Here is a 16,092-nt window from a genome sequence, read left to right as displayed (position 1 = left end):
GTCTGACATGAGCTATTATAATTGTATCCATATTCTGAATTCATATACTGTTTATAGGATATCTCATCAGGGAAACTTTGTGTAGGCTCTGTTCTGGAGAAAACTCGTGAATTAATTAGCTCTATGTTGTTCAGCATTTTGGAATGTGATGTAAACTTGGATTGGGAGGTCAAGATGTCACTATGTCTGAATTTGAGATTTTCTGCTTCTCATTTTACACGGACACATAAATTGTGGAACGGAAAAGAAAAGAATTGTTGAAAACAGCAAAAAGGTCGTTGGAAAAAGGAATGCAGAGCTTTTTTTTTATCTAGTCCACTAAGGTCATTTTAATCAGACATGCTTTGAGGACAATGACCACTTAGAACTGATGCAGTGTAGTGTCTCAAATTGTGGTTCTCGGTTTAAAAATATGCAATTCCAGACATCATTCCTATTGTGAAAAGGCGCATTGTTAAGCGTTTTTACAAGACAGAATATGGAGGCTGAAAGCATCATTTGTCAGAGCACTCTTTTTGAACCTCCCTTCCATAGCCAGCAGCAAGTTGTCTATGACTGGACAGAGAGTTTCTTAATTGGGGTTGGGGAATTTGTATGACAACCCAGTGGTACTAAATTGGGGGTGGGGGCTGCTATATAAAAAGGGATTGAATACTTAATTGTGCTAGGGGGCTTCCATAATGAAAAAGCATAGGTTACTTAATTGGGGGTAGGGGCTTCCATATGATAAGGAATAGAGGCTTTAACATAAGAGGGTGGTAATTAACTTGGGGCAAGAGCTTTAAGAAGACTATGAAAAGGAATATGGTATATTAGCTTGCATAACTAGTTAGAGGAGTGTGTGTGTTACATGACGCAGATAATAAACTGCAGATGGGGGTTTTCATATGACAACACAGGGGTACGTTATATGGGGGAGGATCTGGTGTATGTCAAAGCAATTGTACTAAATTAGTGGTGGGAGTGTGTATGGCAAAGTAATGTGGGGCTTGTCTATGAAAATAAGGAACATGAGTTTGTGTATGATGAGGCAGCTGTACTTTTGTGTTTTTTTGTGCACTAAAATATTTTTGTTTTGTTCTTAAAAATCTTGTGTGCTGATAACTTACTATGCTGTTTCCCTATTTACAGGTATGGGGATATGGAGGAGAAGAGAAGATCATTGGAGGTCTGTGTTCTTTGTATTCTATCTGAAATTAGGTAGTCACTGCTGACACTTCATGTTTAGGAATAAAGGGCTTATGTTACCACATCAAAGCGAAAGGTGGAAGCACAATCATTTTTTGGCACATTACTTCAATTTCTGTACTTGCAGTATGTTTAAATAGATGTTCATGTACCTTGCATGCACTAAATATTTTATTTTTATTTTTTTGCTTTGAGTGTAGGAGTAGGGACTTTAGGAGTGTATGTAGTTGGTACTTAGTTGGGGGTAGGATTTTACATATGACAAGATAGTGGATACCGAATTGGTGGTAGGGGCTCATGCACCATAAGTATTTTATTAGTGGTAAGATTACAACATTTGTTGTGCATTTGCTATGTGATCAATCAATAGCAATACAGCAGTGCCACTGGGTTCATCTGCTGGCTTTCATTGCTCCACACTACTTTTAGCAGGTAAAGAAGTGTTTTTGACCTTTTTTAAAATACAGGGGGATGCCTTCAAATATATTTCAGGTATTAAGGGAACCCCTGCTACATTTTGTATACCTACATTTCACATTACATTGGTGTGGTGGTCATTGGGAAGAATACCTCTTATATTGCTGGCCAGTGGGAAGAACGTCGCTATTACAGAGAGTCAAAAAGATCATTGCTGTCACCTAAACTGAAATGAGAGGCACAAATTGTTCAAGGCTCAAAAAACTCCTTGCAACGTCCAAAGGAACCCTGTTTGAGAAAGACTGGTACTGTGTGAATCAAATCTCCATTTTTTTCTTCTAGAAACTTTTTTTTTTCTATGATAGGTAGAATCTCTTTAAATATGTACGTTCACACTATAGGTTAAATCAACAAAAAACACAACTCACACTCAGTACAAATAGCTACACTAATACACAACCAACTATTACAAATACTGCACCCTCCTTAGACACTATTAGATATAGATTACATATGTATTTTGCTTACAATAAAAAATATGTATATTTTTCAAATCAATTTACATTTGTCCTTTTTGTTAAATATGCAGTAACGTACTTCTTGTTGCATAGCGTTTCCTGCGCTGATTTAAATAAAGTGGTCTCTTAAACAGCCCTTTTGTTTCACTATCATCTTTCATTCCACATCTCGGTAAGTGCATCTGGTGCACGGTAGCATCATCCAGGTTTCCAGTGACTTGAAGATGTGATGATCGCTGGAAGTCCCTAAAACATATGCAAATAACAAACTAAATTCAGACTTTGAAAGTGCACACTGGATCATATAAACAACAGTAATATGTCCAAGATGCTTAATAGCTCAGTGTATTTATTTAGATATATTGAAGCAATGATAAATAAATAATTAAACATGGACAAGGTATTTAAACTATATATATATATAATAAATAATATAAAATAAAATATTAATATAAAAATACACACAGTGTGCAGCTTGTATCATAATTAGAAGACCCATTGTTACACTTACAATGACAAACAATAGAAAGAATTGCACATTAGAAGCATAGAATAATACCTTTTACTGATTTAAGGTGTTTGGCATTACTTTATTAAAATACTACCTCGATTTCATTAGGGTTTATATGTACCCATATGGCTAAAAAATGTGTGCACATTTGGCAATAACATCCATAGGAGCTTGCAGAACAGCTTCCACTCCTCTAGTTACCTTTTCCACAAGACTTTGTGCTGTGTCAGAAATGTTTACCTATTCAAACAAAAGAGCATTTGTAAGTTCTGGAACTGATTTGGGACAAGAAGACCCAGAACAAGGCCATAAACCATGTTAAATTTATCCCAGAGGCTTCCGTAGGGTTTACCTCAGGGTTCTTTGCAGGCCGCTTCAGCTCCTGAACGTTACACCCTTTGAACCACATTACTATGGACCTGACTTTGTCTAGAGGGGCACGAGCATATTGAAACAGAAAAGGGACATCTTCAAGCTGTTGCCAGAAGTTGGTAGTACACAATTGTCTAAAAAATCTTAGAGTGTGTCTGCATAATTTTAGCTACAGTTAGGTCAATAAATATTTGGACAGAAACAACTTTTTTCTAATTTTGGTTCTGTTCATTACCACAACTAATTTTAAATGAAACAACTCAGATGCAGTTGTACTGCAGACTTTCAGCTTAAAACTCAGTGAGTTGAACAAAAAGATTGCATAACAATGTGAGGAACTAAAGCCTTTTTTTAACACAAATACTTCATTTCAGGGGCTCAAAAGTAATTGGACAAATTAAAAAGCTGAAAATAAAATGTTCATTTCTAATACTTGGTTGAAACCCCTTTGCTGGCAATGACAGCCTGTAGTCTTGAACTCATGGACATCACCAGATGCTGGGTTTCCTCTTTTTTAATGCTCTGCCAGGCCTTTACTGTAGCAGCTTTCAGTTGCTGTTTGTTTGTGGGCCTTTCTGTCCAAAGTTTAGTCTTCAACAAATGAAATACATGCTCAATTGGGTTCAGGTCAGGTGACTGACTTGGCCATTCAATACTATTCCACTTCTTTGCTTTAATAAACTCCTGGGTTGCTTTGGCTGTATGTTTTGTGTCATTGTCCATCTGTATTATAAAACGCCTCACAATCAATTTGACCTCCCCCAGTTCAACTCCAGGCCTTTTATCTGCCTAATTGATAATGACATAATGAAGGAATTGCCCACACTAGCCCATGAAATAGCCTTTGAGTCAATTGTCAAATTACTTTTGAGCCCCTGAAATGAAAAAAAGACTTTAGTTCCTCCATTTTTATGCAATCTTTTTGTTCAACCCACTGAAATAAAGCTGAAAGTCTGCAGTTCAACTTTTGTTTCATTTAAAATTAATTGTGGTAATGTACAGAACCAAAATTAGAAAAAAAGTTGTCTCTGTTCAAATATTTATGGACCTAACTGTATATATTTGTATATGTGATGATCAGATGTCTACAAACATTTAGACACATAATGTATAATAAACAGTATTTTTATTGATCACCAATCATTATAGTAGGTACTGTACAGGACTCCAGGGTACATTCTTCTCTGCTGTAGGTTGTGGACCCATTAAACAAGACTTACCGGGTATGTACTGCAGAAAGGAGTACAGGATATTTTGGTGACCAATAGTCTCAGTTTTGTTGGTTTTCTTACAGGTCCCTGGGACTTTGGGATGGGTAAAGGATCTGGGTGGACCTGTCTATCCCACCACAATACATGCTGGGTTTTAATGACCGGTATAACTGGATGATAAGGATACCACGTTTTGGAGTAGCTATACTACAAGCATCAGTACTTAGCAGCTCCTGGTTGTCTGGTAAAATAGTTTTGGAGGTGGTTCTTGATCCCTATAACTTCACAGTACCAATTGCACTTTTTTATGATCACAAGCAATCTCTATAATGTTGAGGTCAGAAAGGTGTATTTATACATTCTCATTTCCAGCATAGCAAAGGAGAAGTGTATGAAACAAGCCAGGCAGCCAAAGAAACACATCTTTCCTCCTACATCATTTGGCAGCTATCAGGATTTTGTGCAGTGGAGTCTCATCCCTTGCACACAGCTGGTCAAAGAATGCCCTTTTATTGTGCCACATTCATCGCAGCTGTTCTTTGCTCCAGGCTAAAATATATACAGTGCAAAATATTCAGATAATAAAATGCACACATTATGACCATCAGGAAATCTTCCTTTTAGATGCTGTTTACAAATAGAATGAACTTTGAGTAATTGTACAGTTAGGAACATTACATCATGTGTTTCTATATTATTCAGCTATTTATGACTAAAAATGATTTTGGAGATTAAAGTCAGAAAGATAAATAAAGGAAGTGTGCATTTGAGTTAATGTTAGTAGTTTTCTCATTCTGGAGCCACTCCAAGATGTTGGATAGTTTAGGATGTGGTCACTGGACACCTGCATAGGCAATCTGAAGTATTTATTACATGGCTTCAATTACTGTAAACCTATCTAATAAAATATACAGATCTAATCTAACAGATTCATTAAATAAGTTGAAGATGGCTACAAGTATAGAAAATTAAAATTAAAAAGTCAACTTATTAAAGTATACATCATTTGTTCTTAACTTTTATAAAAATGACTAACCGACCTTTCCTTAATACATTACAAAAAAAGTTTTATATAGTTTGGCTTTATTTGGAAAAACATGGTTGAATCTAAATTGTAATTGGTTGGTGTTATTTGTTGGTGGCTTTTGTAACAATCAATACCTGTGTAGCTGTCACATATGCACAAGATACTTGGAAGTGGAATCTGCATTACAGGATGTCCAAATTGCTAGACAGTTTAAAAATAAGATTATGAAAGATGAAGCTAGTCATAACAACACAATACAGGCCCAAGTACAAAAAAAAAAAGCAAAGTGCAAGTGAAATTTATTTTTTACAGTGTAGCAGGAATGTAGAAAAGCAGTAGGAGTGATTGTCAAGGGTTGAGTTCAGGTGAAAAACTGCAGCAGCTCTGTAAGGTGACAAAATTAATTATGTATGGACTAAAAAGAAAGAAAAAAAAGGAAATACAGATACAGTAGAGAATCTTGGAACCAGCATTAACTATTGTAAATAATGTGTACTCCCACTTGACAAGCTTCCAGCAAAAGCATTTTATGGCACGAAAAGTCAGGAAATACCTAAAACGCAAATGATTTTGATATATGTAAAGAATATTGTCAATATATGATTGGAAGCTGTCACTGCTGCATATCTCCTACAAAGGCATGCACAAAGTATGTTTCATTTCTGAGAAATGTCAACATATTTAAACAGGCAAACACTAGATCTTCATTCAAGCAGTGACTACAGGAAAGCTGATATACTTGGACAAATTATACATAAAAATAACATAGTGTATTTATTTTCATATTCTAAATGGAAAAAATTTCTTGCATGCAAAAAATAAGTATATTCCTACATTTACCACCACTTTAAACCTATGAAACTAGAATCAGGTGTTTCACATTATATTACCATGTCAATAGTTAGAACCTCCTTAGGGAGTATGCAGGTATAACCTGCCTTAGGTTAACCTCAGATATCCTGAGTCTGATGTACTCTTTGATACTGACATGCATGCCATCATCATGCCAAGAACAAATAGCTATCTGGGGCCCTCAGAATGAAGAATGTGGATACCTTTAAAACTTGACAATATATTTGGTAATTTTGAAAAAATCATTAATTTATTTGAAATCAGTTTTTTTATTGTAAGGAAAAAAAATCTGTGTTCATAGTGGCATAGATTTCATATGGCCACTGATTTATCTAAGAATGGCTGACACAGAAAATTCAGGCCAACAGTTGAGCACCTTCAAGTTTCAATCAAGGGACCAGCAGGTAACTTTTGCACCAAAGTGTTTGTACTGACAAGCATATTAAAATTTTATTAACTGGCGTGTCATAAATAAATATATATATATACCTATACTAATCGTGAAGCATGGTGGTAACAAACAATATGGATTTGGGTTGTTTTGCTGATTTAGGGTCACTAAGTTGTAAGTAGAACTGATCAAAGTTGTGTAAATCTCAGGACTGGATAGCCAGCAAAACAAATAATTTGTCAAGTAAATATACAGATTTCTTTGTATTTGGCTCTGCCTGCATTTTAGCTGAAAAAAAGGCACCCATTGCCCAGTAAGTTCTAGCTGCAGCAAGTAATATAAAGCAATAATTAGAACGGTGCTTTTCTGGTAAACCATATCATTAGATTCTTTTCTATTTGGATGGACCTGTAGCCCTGCTGGGTGATTTTTTGTAAGGCCTACTGAGCCATCCCATGACTGGTCTTCCTTTTCTACCACTGCATAGGACAATCAGACCACTGTGGAAAGCTGGCTGCAGTAAGCCTAAATTACCACAAGTAGTCATTTAATACTTGATTTTCCTACAACTACTAAGGTTCTCTTTGGACACAGAGCCCAGGTACAAATGTAGGCCAAACAGACAAAAAAAAGACATCCCAGACCTGAGACTAACCGGCAAACAGGGCTGAGACAGGGAAGAACAAGGAGCCAAGACCAAACAGGTGAAATGTAATACTTAACAGGTAAATGTATTACAAAGCCATACATCCAAATTCATAAAATAGTATGGAAATCAGATTACACCATACAATACACTAACAAAGCATGCGTGTTGTTTAATTGTTTTACTTTGCCAGAGAATGCAATGAAACCAAATGAATTGCTGCATTCTTTTGGTTTTACGTTGCATTCTCTGGCACAATTCTCTGGTTTACCTGTCAGTATAAACTCCGCGGGGTCCATGCATAGGCCGCCGGTCAATAGACACGAGTGATGCTGCTACTACGATTAGGGGCATTACTTGCGGCTATAAAATGCGGGGCCACACATATGCAGAGAGGCATATGAGTGATGCCGGGAATTGTAGTAGCGGCATCACTGGCGTCTTTGGAACAGCAGCTCAATATGAATTGCAGCTGCAATTCATATTAAGAATTCTTTTGGGGGCCAAAAAAAAGGATGTTGCGGGCCAGAGTTTGACACCCCTGTACTAACCTAGAATGCATGGAAAATATCCATTTGTAAGGTTTTAAAATCACTATGCTTTGCTATTTTACAATATTATTATTGTTGCTGTTTTTGTATGCATGGAAGATAGTCTAAGTACAGATGTATTTCATGAAGGTCATAAATGAGTGATTGCTTAGAAAGTAAGATCCAGCTGAAGAACATATGATGGAAGAGATGTGTAGAAAGTAAAAAAGATGAAAGATGTATCTGTTGTAAAAGATGAATTCTTAAAAATCGGTAGTAACCAAATGAAGGAAAAAGACTTTAATTCATGGGGTCCCATTACAAATTTCTGATTAGGCCCCCCTGGAGCTTCTTTCAGTGACACCTGGCAGTGACAACTAAAGTAATAGTTTAATTTGTTGTAACAGATGTTAAGCCTGATTTAAGGACAGGTAGCAGGAAATCTGCTGGGATATTCAATACACTATTAGGGAGGTGTGCTGTAAATAAAATATGGCAGAAAAAAGCAGAAATACAAGGAATTGACTATAAATGTAGCTGCCTGTTCACTAACTTTTCTTTATTGTATACAATTTATGGCCTGGCCAAAATATGACTGAAGACCTGAACCCAGAAAAGGACTGGGTTAATATGTTGGTGCCAATGGTTGAGTGTGAAAAATTCATTTTGGTTTTGTTTTAAAAATTTGGTGTATATTGTAATCTCTTCTCCATTTCTAGCAATAATCAGATAAATAATCCATATCAGACAGATATCAATCGTGTACCTGGTTGTGCACAAATTGACCAATATATCAGAGCTTTGCCAGAAAGTGATAAATCTAAAGAAAAGAAATATGATCAACTCCGCTTAAGATCAGAGGTACATATACAGTACTGGATCCTAGATTTGTGTTATTCTTACATGGACACCAATTTTCAGCATTCGAGGTTCCTCACCAACCTCCCTACTGGGGTCTTTCTCCCTAAGCTTCCCCACCCTCCATGGCCCCAATGTAGCTGAATAAAATGCTATAGTTATACCACCAGTTTATTGTCTTATTACCTTACAGCCACTGCTAGCTGTGCCGCCCTGTTATCCCATTCTTCTTCTTTAAGGTAGCCATATTTCATAAGATAAGTCTAAAAAATGAAATAAAAAATATTTTAATACATAGTGGACAACTTAAGTTATTGTATAAGACATACACTCGCCAATAGCAGATATATTTGGCAGTTATCCCTTTTTCCACTCACTATTGCTCCTCCTAAATATATACTTTCTCAGTAGAACTTTGCATGATGGCAGCAATCTTACATTTATGTCCTTGTATTTGATGTTCTATTATATACTAATCATTCATGCCAATTTTGAGTCTCCTGTGTGACCTTGTACTGTACACCAATACTAAAATATCAGTACAAACCTTTGGCTTCACCTGCAACATCTATGCAATACCAGATACTTACACAAAAAGACATTGCATAATTACATGCATTTCTGATCTGATCAACATAAAACAGAGGTACAAAATGACCACCACTGAGCCCCAGCAACACTTATAATCCAAAGTGTGTGGAAGCAGAACAAAATATTCATAACAGACTAGAAAGTGCCAGCTACAATCTAACCAAAATACAAGCTGTATGAAAAAACATTAAAACACGTAGGTATATGCTAGTTCCTATATAGATCCTGGTATTTTATTCTACTTTAGTTGTGTGCCAAGGGGACTCTAGACAGAGAATAACACGAGTAACCCTCTGTGATGCCCAAAAGGAGTATAGTGTACCAATAGACATCAAAGGATTACAGTTAAAAAGCAGTGTGAAAAATACTAGACATGTGGAACAAGTGCTTCTTAAGGCTGGGCCCCTAGTAGAAACTAAAACCAGCCTAGTTTTAATCTGCTACTTTATATGAAAGAATTCATTTTGTGTTAGTTCTCCCACCTCCTAGATTGTGAACTCTTCGGGACAGGGTCCTCTCCTCCTCCTGTGTCACTGTCTGTATTCATCTGTCATTTGCAACCCCTATTTAATGTACAGCGCTATCTAATATGTTGACGCTATATAATAATATAATAATAATAATTAAAGCTATAGAATATTCTTTATTATGAATTGCCATTGTGTACATTCACAGACACTGCATTAACCTTTGCAGGTTTGCCAATAGGATATGTCACCATATATATAGCATGAATCCATAGTACAGCATGCATGCTTTTGTTTACATGTATCACTTAGAACATTGTCCAAGATAACCTCTTCACTTTGACAGATCAAGCCAATAACCAAAGGAATTTTACACTTGTCATAGCCGCTTCATTATGTCTAGTGCCAAATACAAATTAAATAACTTAATGACTTCTGCCATTTTCCAGGATACTGGTACAGACAGGGGGAAATGAGGATTTTCCTGCAATAAGAATAGGGAGCAAAGAACCAGACTAATGGATTTTCTTAGCTTTTGTTTTCTAGAAGAAATTAAACAAAGAAACAGTTTCCTCTGCAGGATGCCATGTCAGACCTGTGAGGTGTGATATGTGAATATTGCCTTCTGTTGCTACCAAATAATAAATACGGAATAATGTTACTTTACTGTTGGTATGGGGACGTAGATAATAGGATGTTCAAAGCCAGTTAATTACAGCTACAGCTCAAAACATGATTTTATCATTTAGGAACATCACAAACTATAAACAATGATTTGGCCGCTATGTTTAATTAACCAAGACACAAATATAAACAATGAGTACTATAAGGGTGTTATATACATCCCAGTTTTTGATTGTGCTCTATTAGAGGAAATAAAAAGGGTTACCAGTCCTGGAGGATGATCTAAGCTCCTGGGTTTTTTTAATGCAAGAAGTGCTATCTAATGAGTAAGTTATATTAGAACAGGTGTTTATACAAAGCAAAGTAGAAGAGAGCACTGACTGATGCAGGAACAAGGAGTTTCTCCTATTGTATCATGCCCTGAATCACTTTGTATCATGCCCTGAAAAAGCAAGGTAAAAAAAGTTTTGATGAAGTTCATTTTTAAAACCTTGACCTTTGATGACTATTGAAAACGTGTAAAGGTATTAACTTAATAATGTTGGAGTTTTTTTTATATTATAGTCTCAAATTGCAAGCTTTCTATAAAGTTCCTATTTCTGGGAAATAGGAACAGTTGACAACTATGTTTTTTTATACTGATCCTTTTGTTTTGGCTAAAAACTCAGTGTCTTCCTGTTTGTGTGTGCTCTGTTCTTGGCATATTGGTGCTGGTTTCCTACAAAAGAAGAGCAAGATAGCGTAAGCACATATGAGTGACAGGTACTACATCCTGAAACAACCATAGGCAACCATGCACTGAAGCATCACTGTAACAGCTACATTACAGCCTAACTTCAGTTTAGGACTCAATAATAAACTAAATCATGTTTTTTTTAATGAATAATTATATATTGCAGGCAATGGAAAATTTTTGGGACTCTTCCAATGTAAATTTGTGGCAACTGTTCACAACTGTCACACATAAAGATAGTCACAGTTTTGAGGGTTCTCAACACACAAGAACAAAAAACAAATCACAAGAAAAAAAACAAAAGCAAACAAAACGAAAACCCATTATGCTAACAAACAGGCTTTTAAGATGCTGGGATCCGCTGAATAATGGGAGTAACAGTGTAATGATCCCCTCTACTCAGTGACAGGAACATTCCAGAACTGTAGAAAACCTTTTAAAGTTCTAGGTCTTTATCAAACAAGTTACAATATAAAGCTGCATGCTAACATTTTTATTAGGAAGCTCATACAAATATCAAAGATGTAGGTCAATGTTCATAGTCCTGGAGAAATATAATGGTATGCTATTGAATGCCTATCCTCAGGAGGGGAATTAGTGTTGTTTGTAGATCTTACTTGTCATTCAGTTTGCCCCATGTATAATGCTTTCCTTTACAGACATAAGAAATTGAAGTTCCAGCTGGCAGTGCAGGATCCTGAAACTATGCCCGGTTTTTCAGGACATGAAAGGCTTCCTGCTGTATGAGTGCTATACAATAAGAGGACACATCAGGACTGAGGAGCATTGTAGCTCAGCATGCACAGTCCACTCCGCACAAACATACAAGAAACTTTCCCACAAAGTCAGCTACCAGTCATTTTTATTCTCAAAGTATTTAAAATGAATAGTTTCTCAAATAGAACCTGCAAAGATGGAAATAATGGAACTGCAATTGACGTCTTTTCCCAAGGTGTAGGCTTTTTAGTATTTTATCAAGGGAATCTGTGACCTGTAAGGAATATCTATGAAAGGCAGTGACACTCATCAGACTTGTGTTGCATCATGTAGTAAAGCCAGGACTAGAAAACGAAACATGCATAGTCTGTACTATGGTTCAATATTTCTAGCTCCAGACAAACAATTAAAAACACTGTTCAAATAACATTTATAGGAACCATTTTCTCACCAAAGCATTTATAATTGTACGCACTGTCACAGACAATGCCAAACTGGGACTTGACTTTTCTCTACTACAGATACACAGGTTACCACCCTGCCTTTGATTGGACAGTAAAGGAGCAGCTGCTTTAATTCACTGCGAAACAAATCAAACTCCAAAATATAAAGGTTGCTTTTAATGAGGATTTTTGATATAGTATAGGCACAGACATAATTCCATATCATTGCCTGCAGACTCCTAAATTTGCTGACTAGCTCCTGAACATTAATTTGTGCACCTCATAGCTATTTCACCTCCTAATTCTCCATACAAACCTAACTGGTATCATATGTATATAACTGGGTCATTAAAATGTCATATTACACCTTAAATCAACAGAAACAGATTATGTGAAGTGGCTGTTTTTTAAGTGTAATGTAGCATTTGGCTTTTTATATGAGGTAATATACAAACGAGGCATACATAGATTCTTGCTGTCACATAATCAAGTCTTGGGAAAACATATGATATAATTTGCCCTAAAAAGGAATCTAAATAAATACATGGTAAATATACATTGCAGCAGCATTTATACCATTCTTCTTGGCAGCTCTTCTAGTTTAAATAATCTAAAAACATGTTCTCCATGCAGCTGTAATATTATTTAAGTGAGACAGAAAATTATTCTAGAAGGAATGGTGATCTGAAAAACTGAATAAGTGATTCGGATTTAAAGTGTTTATTACCAAAGCTTGGTTCTCTTAAACGCTATGTGTAAAAGTACAAATCGGACGAAAAGTAAATATACTGAAAAGAAATATTTGAGATGCCTTTGCTGACCTACAACTCAAAATGCTAGTTCTCTAGTTGTCTCTGTCTTTAATACCAAGTCAGGAAACAAGGTTGTAGACACTGAAATCAGAGCTCCTGACCTGCCTAGTTCTGGGTCAGTGATTTAGAAAGTGTGGAAGCTATTACCACTGGGACAACTAGCAATGTCAGAAGACAGTGGGCAAATGGAATGTCTCACAGTACACATTTACTGTCATACAATCATACAACCTAATTGTCTATCCTGCCTATCTTACAAGATAATAATTGTTCAGGAACATTTTGTGCAACCAGGAGGGGATTGGATCCAGGGAAGTTGATCTTCCACAATAGACTGTATGTAAATACTTTTACCATGAGTCTGAAGCAGACATTGCTGAGTTGTTTTCAAAGTTGCAGGCTACAAAGATTTCACCTCTTTATCTGCTTTGCTAATGAAGAGAAGGCATATAGCCAACGATGTCTGAGAAGTAATATATCCAAAGATGTGTAGTTGTAACTTGACATGATATTCATAATATAAGACTAATTTGACCGAAGTCTTTTAGATCTATACCCATTTTCCTGCATCATCTCGAAGAACTGTTCACTTGCTGCCTAATATACCCCATCCCATCTATTAAAACAAGATAATCAATTGTACTCACTTCACCAATTCATTTTTTTAAATTACAGTTTGAATTTTTGATACACTATTTGTGGTCTGGCTATATAATGTGATTTTTTTTTAAACATAAGTTTACGGTAATTCCCTGCATATCTTAACCACATACTGCAAATTCCTCAACGCATCTGTTGACAAATGTATTGTACATAAATGTGAGAAAAGGCCCATTGTTTGGTTTTTGTTACTTTATCACATTCACATCACACCAGAACCTAAACACAAACAGGGGTGTTGTATATTTAAGTACTGGTCATCCCTAGTCTGCACCATGTCAAATCAGGAGATCATCACTCCCTAGTTTTAGAAACATATTGCAGCAGAATTAATTTACCATATTTACCATATTCTGTAAGTCATGAGCTTTAGTTTGCATAAGAGCAATGTGTACGTCAAGCTCATACAAACTTGCATTGGCCCACCAAGCACCAAAACAAACCAAAGATTAGACATGCAGCATTCTTTTAACACAGTGCATGTTATTATATGTTGGGTGTGCTGCCAAACGTGCATCACCTCAGTGTGTTGCTGTGCCAATAAGTTTTAACATGTAAATTGATAGGTCTGAATAAGTTCTGAGCAACATTTCCATCTGCACAGTCAGACTTTTAAAACCAGGTAAAGCTAATACAAATACAAAATAGAACTAGCAACTATATATGTATAAATTTAACAATTTTTATATAGTGGACATTGAAACAAAACATTCTTTGTAACCAAAGTAAAAAAATGAACTTGACTTTAAATACAGATATGTCTTCTGGATAGAACATACTCCCCCATAAAATACTATTTTTCCATCATCACACGTCTACAACTGTCTTTTACACAGAACCATTCCATTTTTGGTCATGAAAGGTTTTGTATCTGATGCAAAAATGATCTAATGGGTTTCTTGAGAATATGAATATGAGAATAATAATATTGCCCAAAACAATAAATTTTAACCCAATCAAGACACCTTTGCGGTATGGCATATTTTCTGATCTCTTCTGTAAATGCTACTTGCCGGGCTGTCGTAATAATCTAATAGGTTTAGTCATTTCAGAGTCACTGACCTGCAGATTCTTCCGTTTACCTTTATGCTTGCCAATGTCAGTGACACCTGGGCAACTAGCACTTTCAGGAGGAAGTCAGCCACAGAAGCATATATTTCCCCAGGTAGTCTGAGGGAAATCTATAATGGTGCCCTTTTATAAAATAGGACATAAATATTGTGGAACAGCAGTATGTGCAAAATGTCTTACCTGTGCGGTGTGTACAGTCTCCTTATTGGTATGACTAATGGAAGAGCACAATGTAGTGACCAGAAGGAGGAGTAGGGAGGTAATTCCAGCATTCATTCTCAAAATGAGTGATCCAGAGCCACTTCAATGACTTTAGGAAATGACCATCGCTCCTGTAGCAGATACTGGTCCAATATTTACGCAGCCATGCAAGCTAGACTTATGTTAGCATATTACCTGGCGGCATCCTCCACCACCTTATCTGCAAATGAAGTGCCTTTATTATTTATAGTCATGTCCCAGTATTATGGAGATTTCAAGCCATCTCTGAATTTAATCTTGTATGTAACCTGGAAAGTGAACATATTTTATGGTAAAAGCTGCACTTCTTCAGCACAGGCTATCTATCAGCAGCATATTTTGCCATTATCAGTGAGTCCAGCATAATAATGTCCAGTTCAGTGCAAGGCAGTGAGCCGTCCAACAGCTGTGATGGGAACACATCCAGTTGTGGAGTTCTGTTCTTTTAGAAGTGGGATATGTAGCTACACATCCTTCACTGATTACAGGGATTCAGGCACCTCCCCAGGCAGGCAGGAGGAGTCCATGTGAAAGCAGCATTGCTAATCAACTGCAGTCTGGGAACAGTCACAGGAAACTCACTTGTTTCTATAGTGCTCATAGAATGATTCATTTTAAAGATTTTTAACCCTCCACCTCCCAGGGAAACAGAGTTAAACTTCAGATTTTAGTACAAACAATTATTGGTGTGCAAATGTTTTCATGTGATATTATAAAAAGACAAATCAACAATGTCTAAACTGCCATTTGATTTTAATTCTAGGTGGAGACAACTTACGATCCATGGCTACTTATGCTATAAAAAATGGTATTTCAAAGAGTGAAGGTAGGTGAATGTCAGTATATTAAAGAGCAAATAGCCTGTATTATTAATATTATTATTATACAGTATTTATATAGCGCTAACAAAACACAGAGTGCTGATTTTTGTGCTAAGCACTCTTGCAGAAAATCATCATTGGCCATGGGGTAAATATGGAGGTGTTATTGATGATTACTGGAATGATAGTTGAAGTATGATAGCAATCCAATAGAAAATAATGTGCCACAGTGCTCAGTCTTAAGGCCAGTTTTCAAAGCTCCACAAATACCTGTTGATCATGCATTTGAAGTTCATATAATGCAGCTTTGTGTCATAGTGTGGCAGCTACGCTGCACTGCTGATGAATTCAGAGCAGCTCCTCTGTGGGCAGTGTGATTGCACAACATGTTG

At 36.3% G+C, this 16,092-nt stretch overlaps 1 protein-coding gene across 1 annotated transcript in view; it reads right to left on the bottom strand.

The window, feature by feature from the left end:
- Positions 1-15,335, bottom strand: part of MMP28 (matrix metallopeptidase 28) — a 31,420-nt gene extending 16,085 nt beyond the window's left edge. Inside the window, exons 1-3 of the mRNA XM_072416902.1 lie at positions 14,820-15,335; positions 8,708-8,784; positions 2,203-2,369 (exon numbers count right to left, since the gene is read on the bottom strand). Of these exons, the coding sequence (XP_072273003.1) occupies positions 2,203-2,369; positions 8,708-8,784; positions 14,820-14,915 (340 nt within the window). The 5' untranslated portion in view covers positions 14,916-15,335. The remainder of the gene's footprint in view (positions 1-2,202; positions 2,370-8,707; positions 8,785-14,819) is intronic.
- Positions 15,336-16,092: the final 757 nt, after the last annotated feature.

Source organism: Pyxicephalus adspersus, chromosome 1 (genome assembly GCF_032062135.1).
Source record: "Pyxicephalus adspersus chromosome 1, UCB_Pads_2.0, whole genome shotgun sequence".
Lineage (NCBI taxonomy): Eukaryota > Metazoa > Chordata > Amphibia > Anura > Pyxicephalidae > Pyxicephalus > Pyxicephalus adspersus.
Note: the sequence above shows the minus strand (reverse complement) of the source record. Positions and strands in the feature narration are given on the sequence as shown.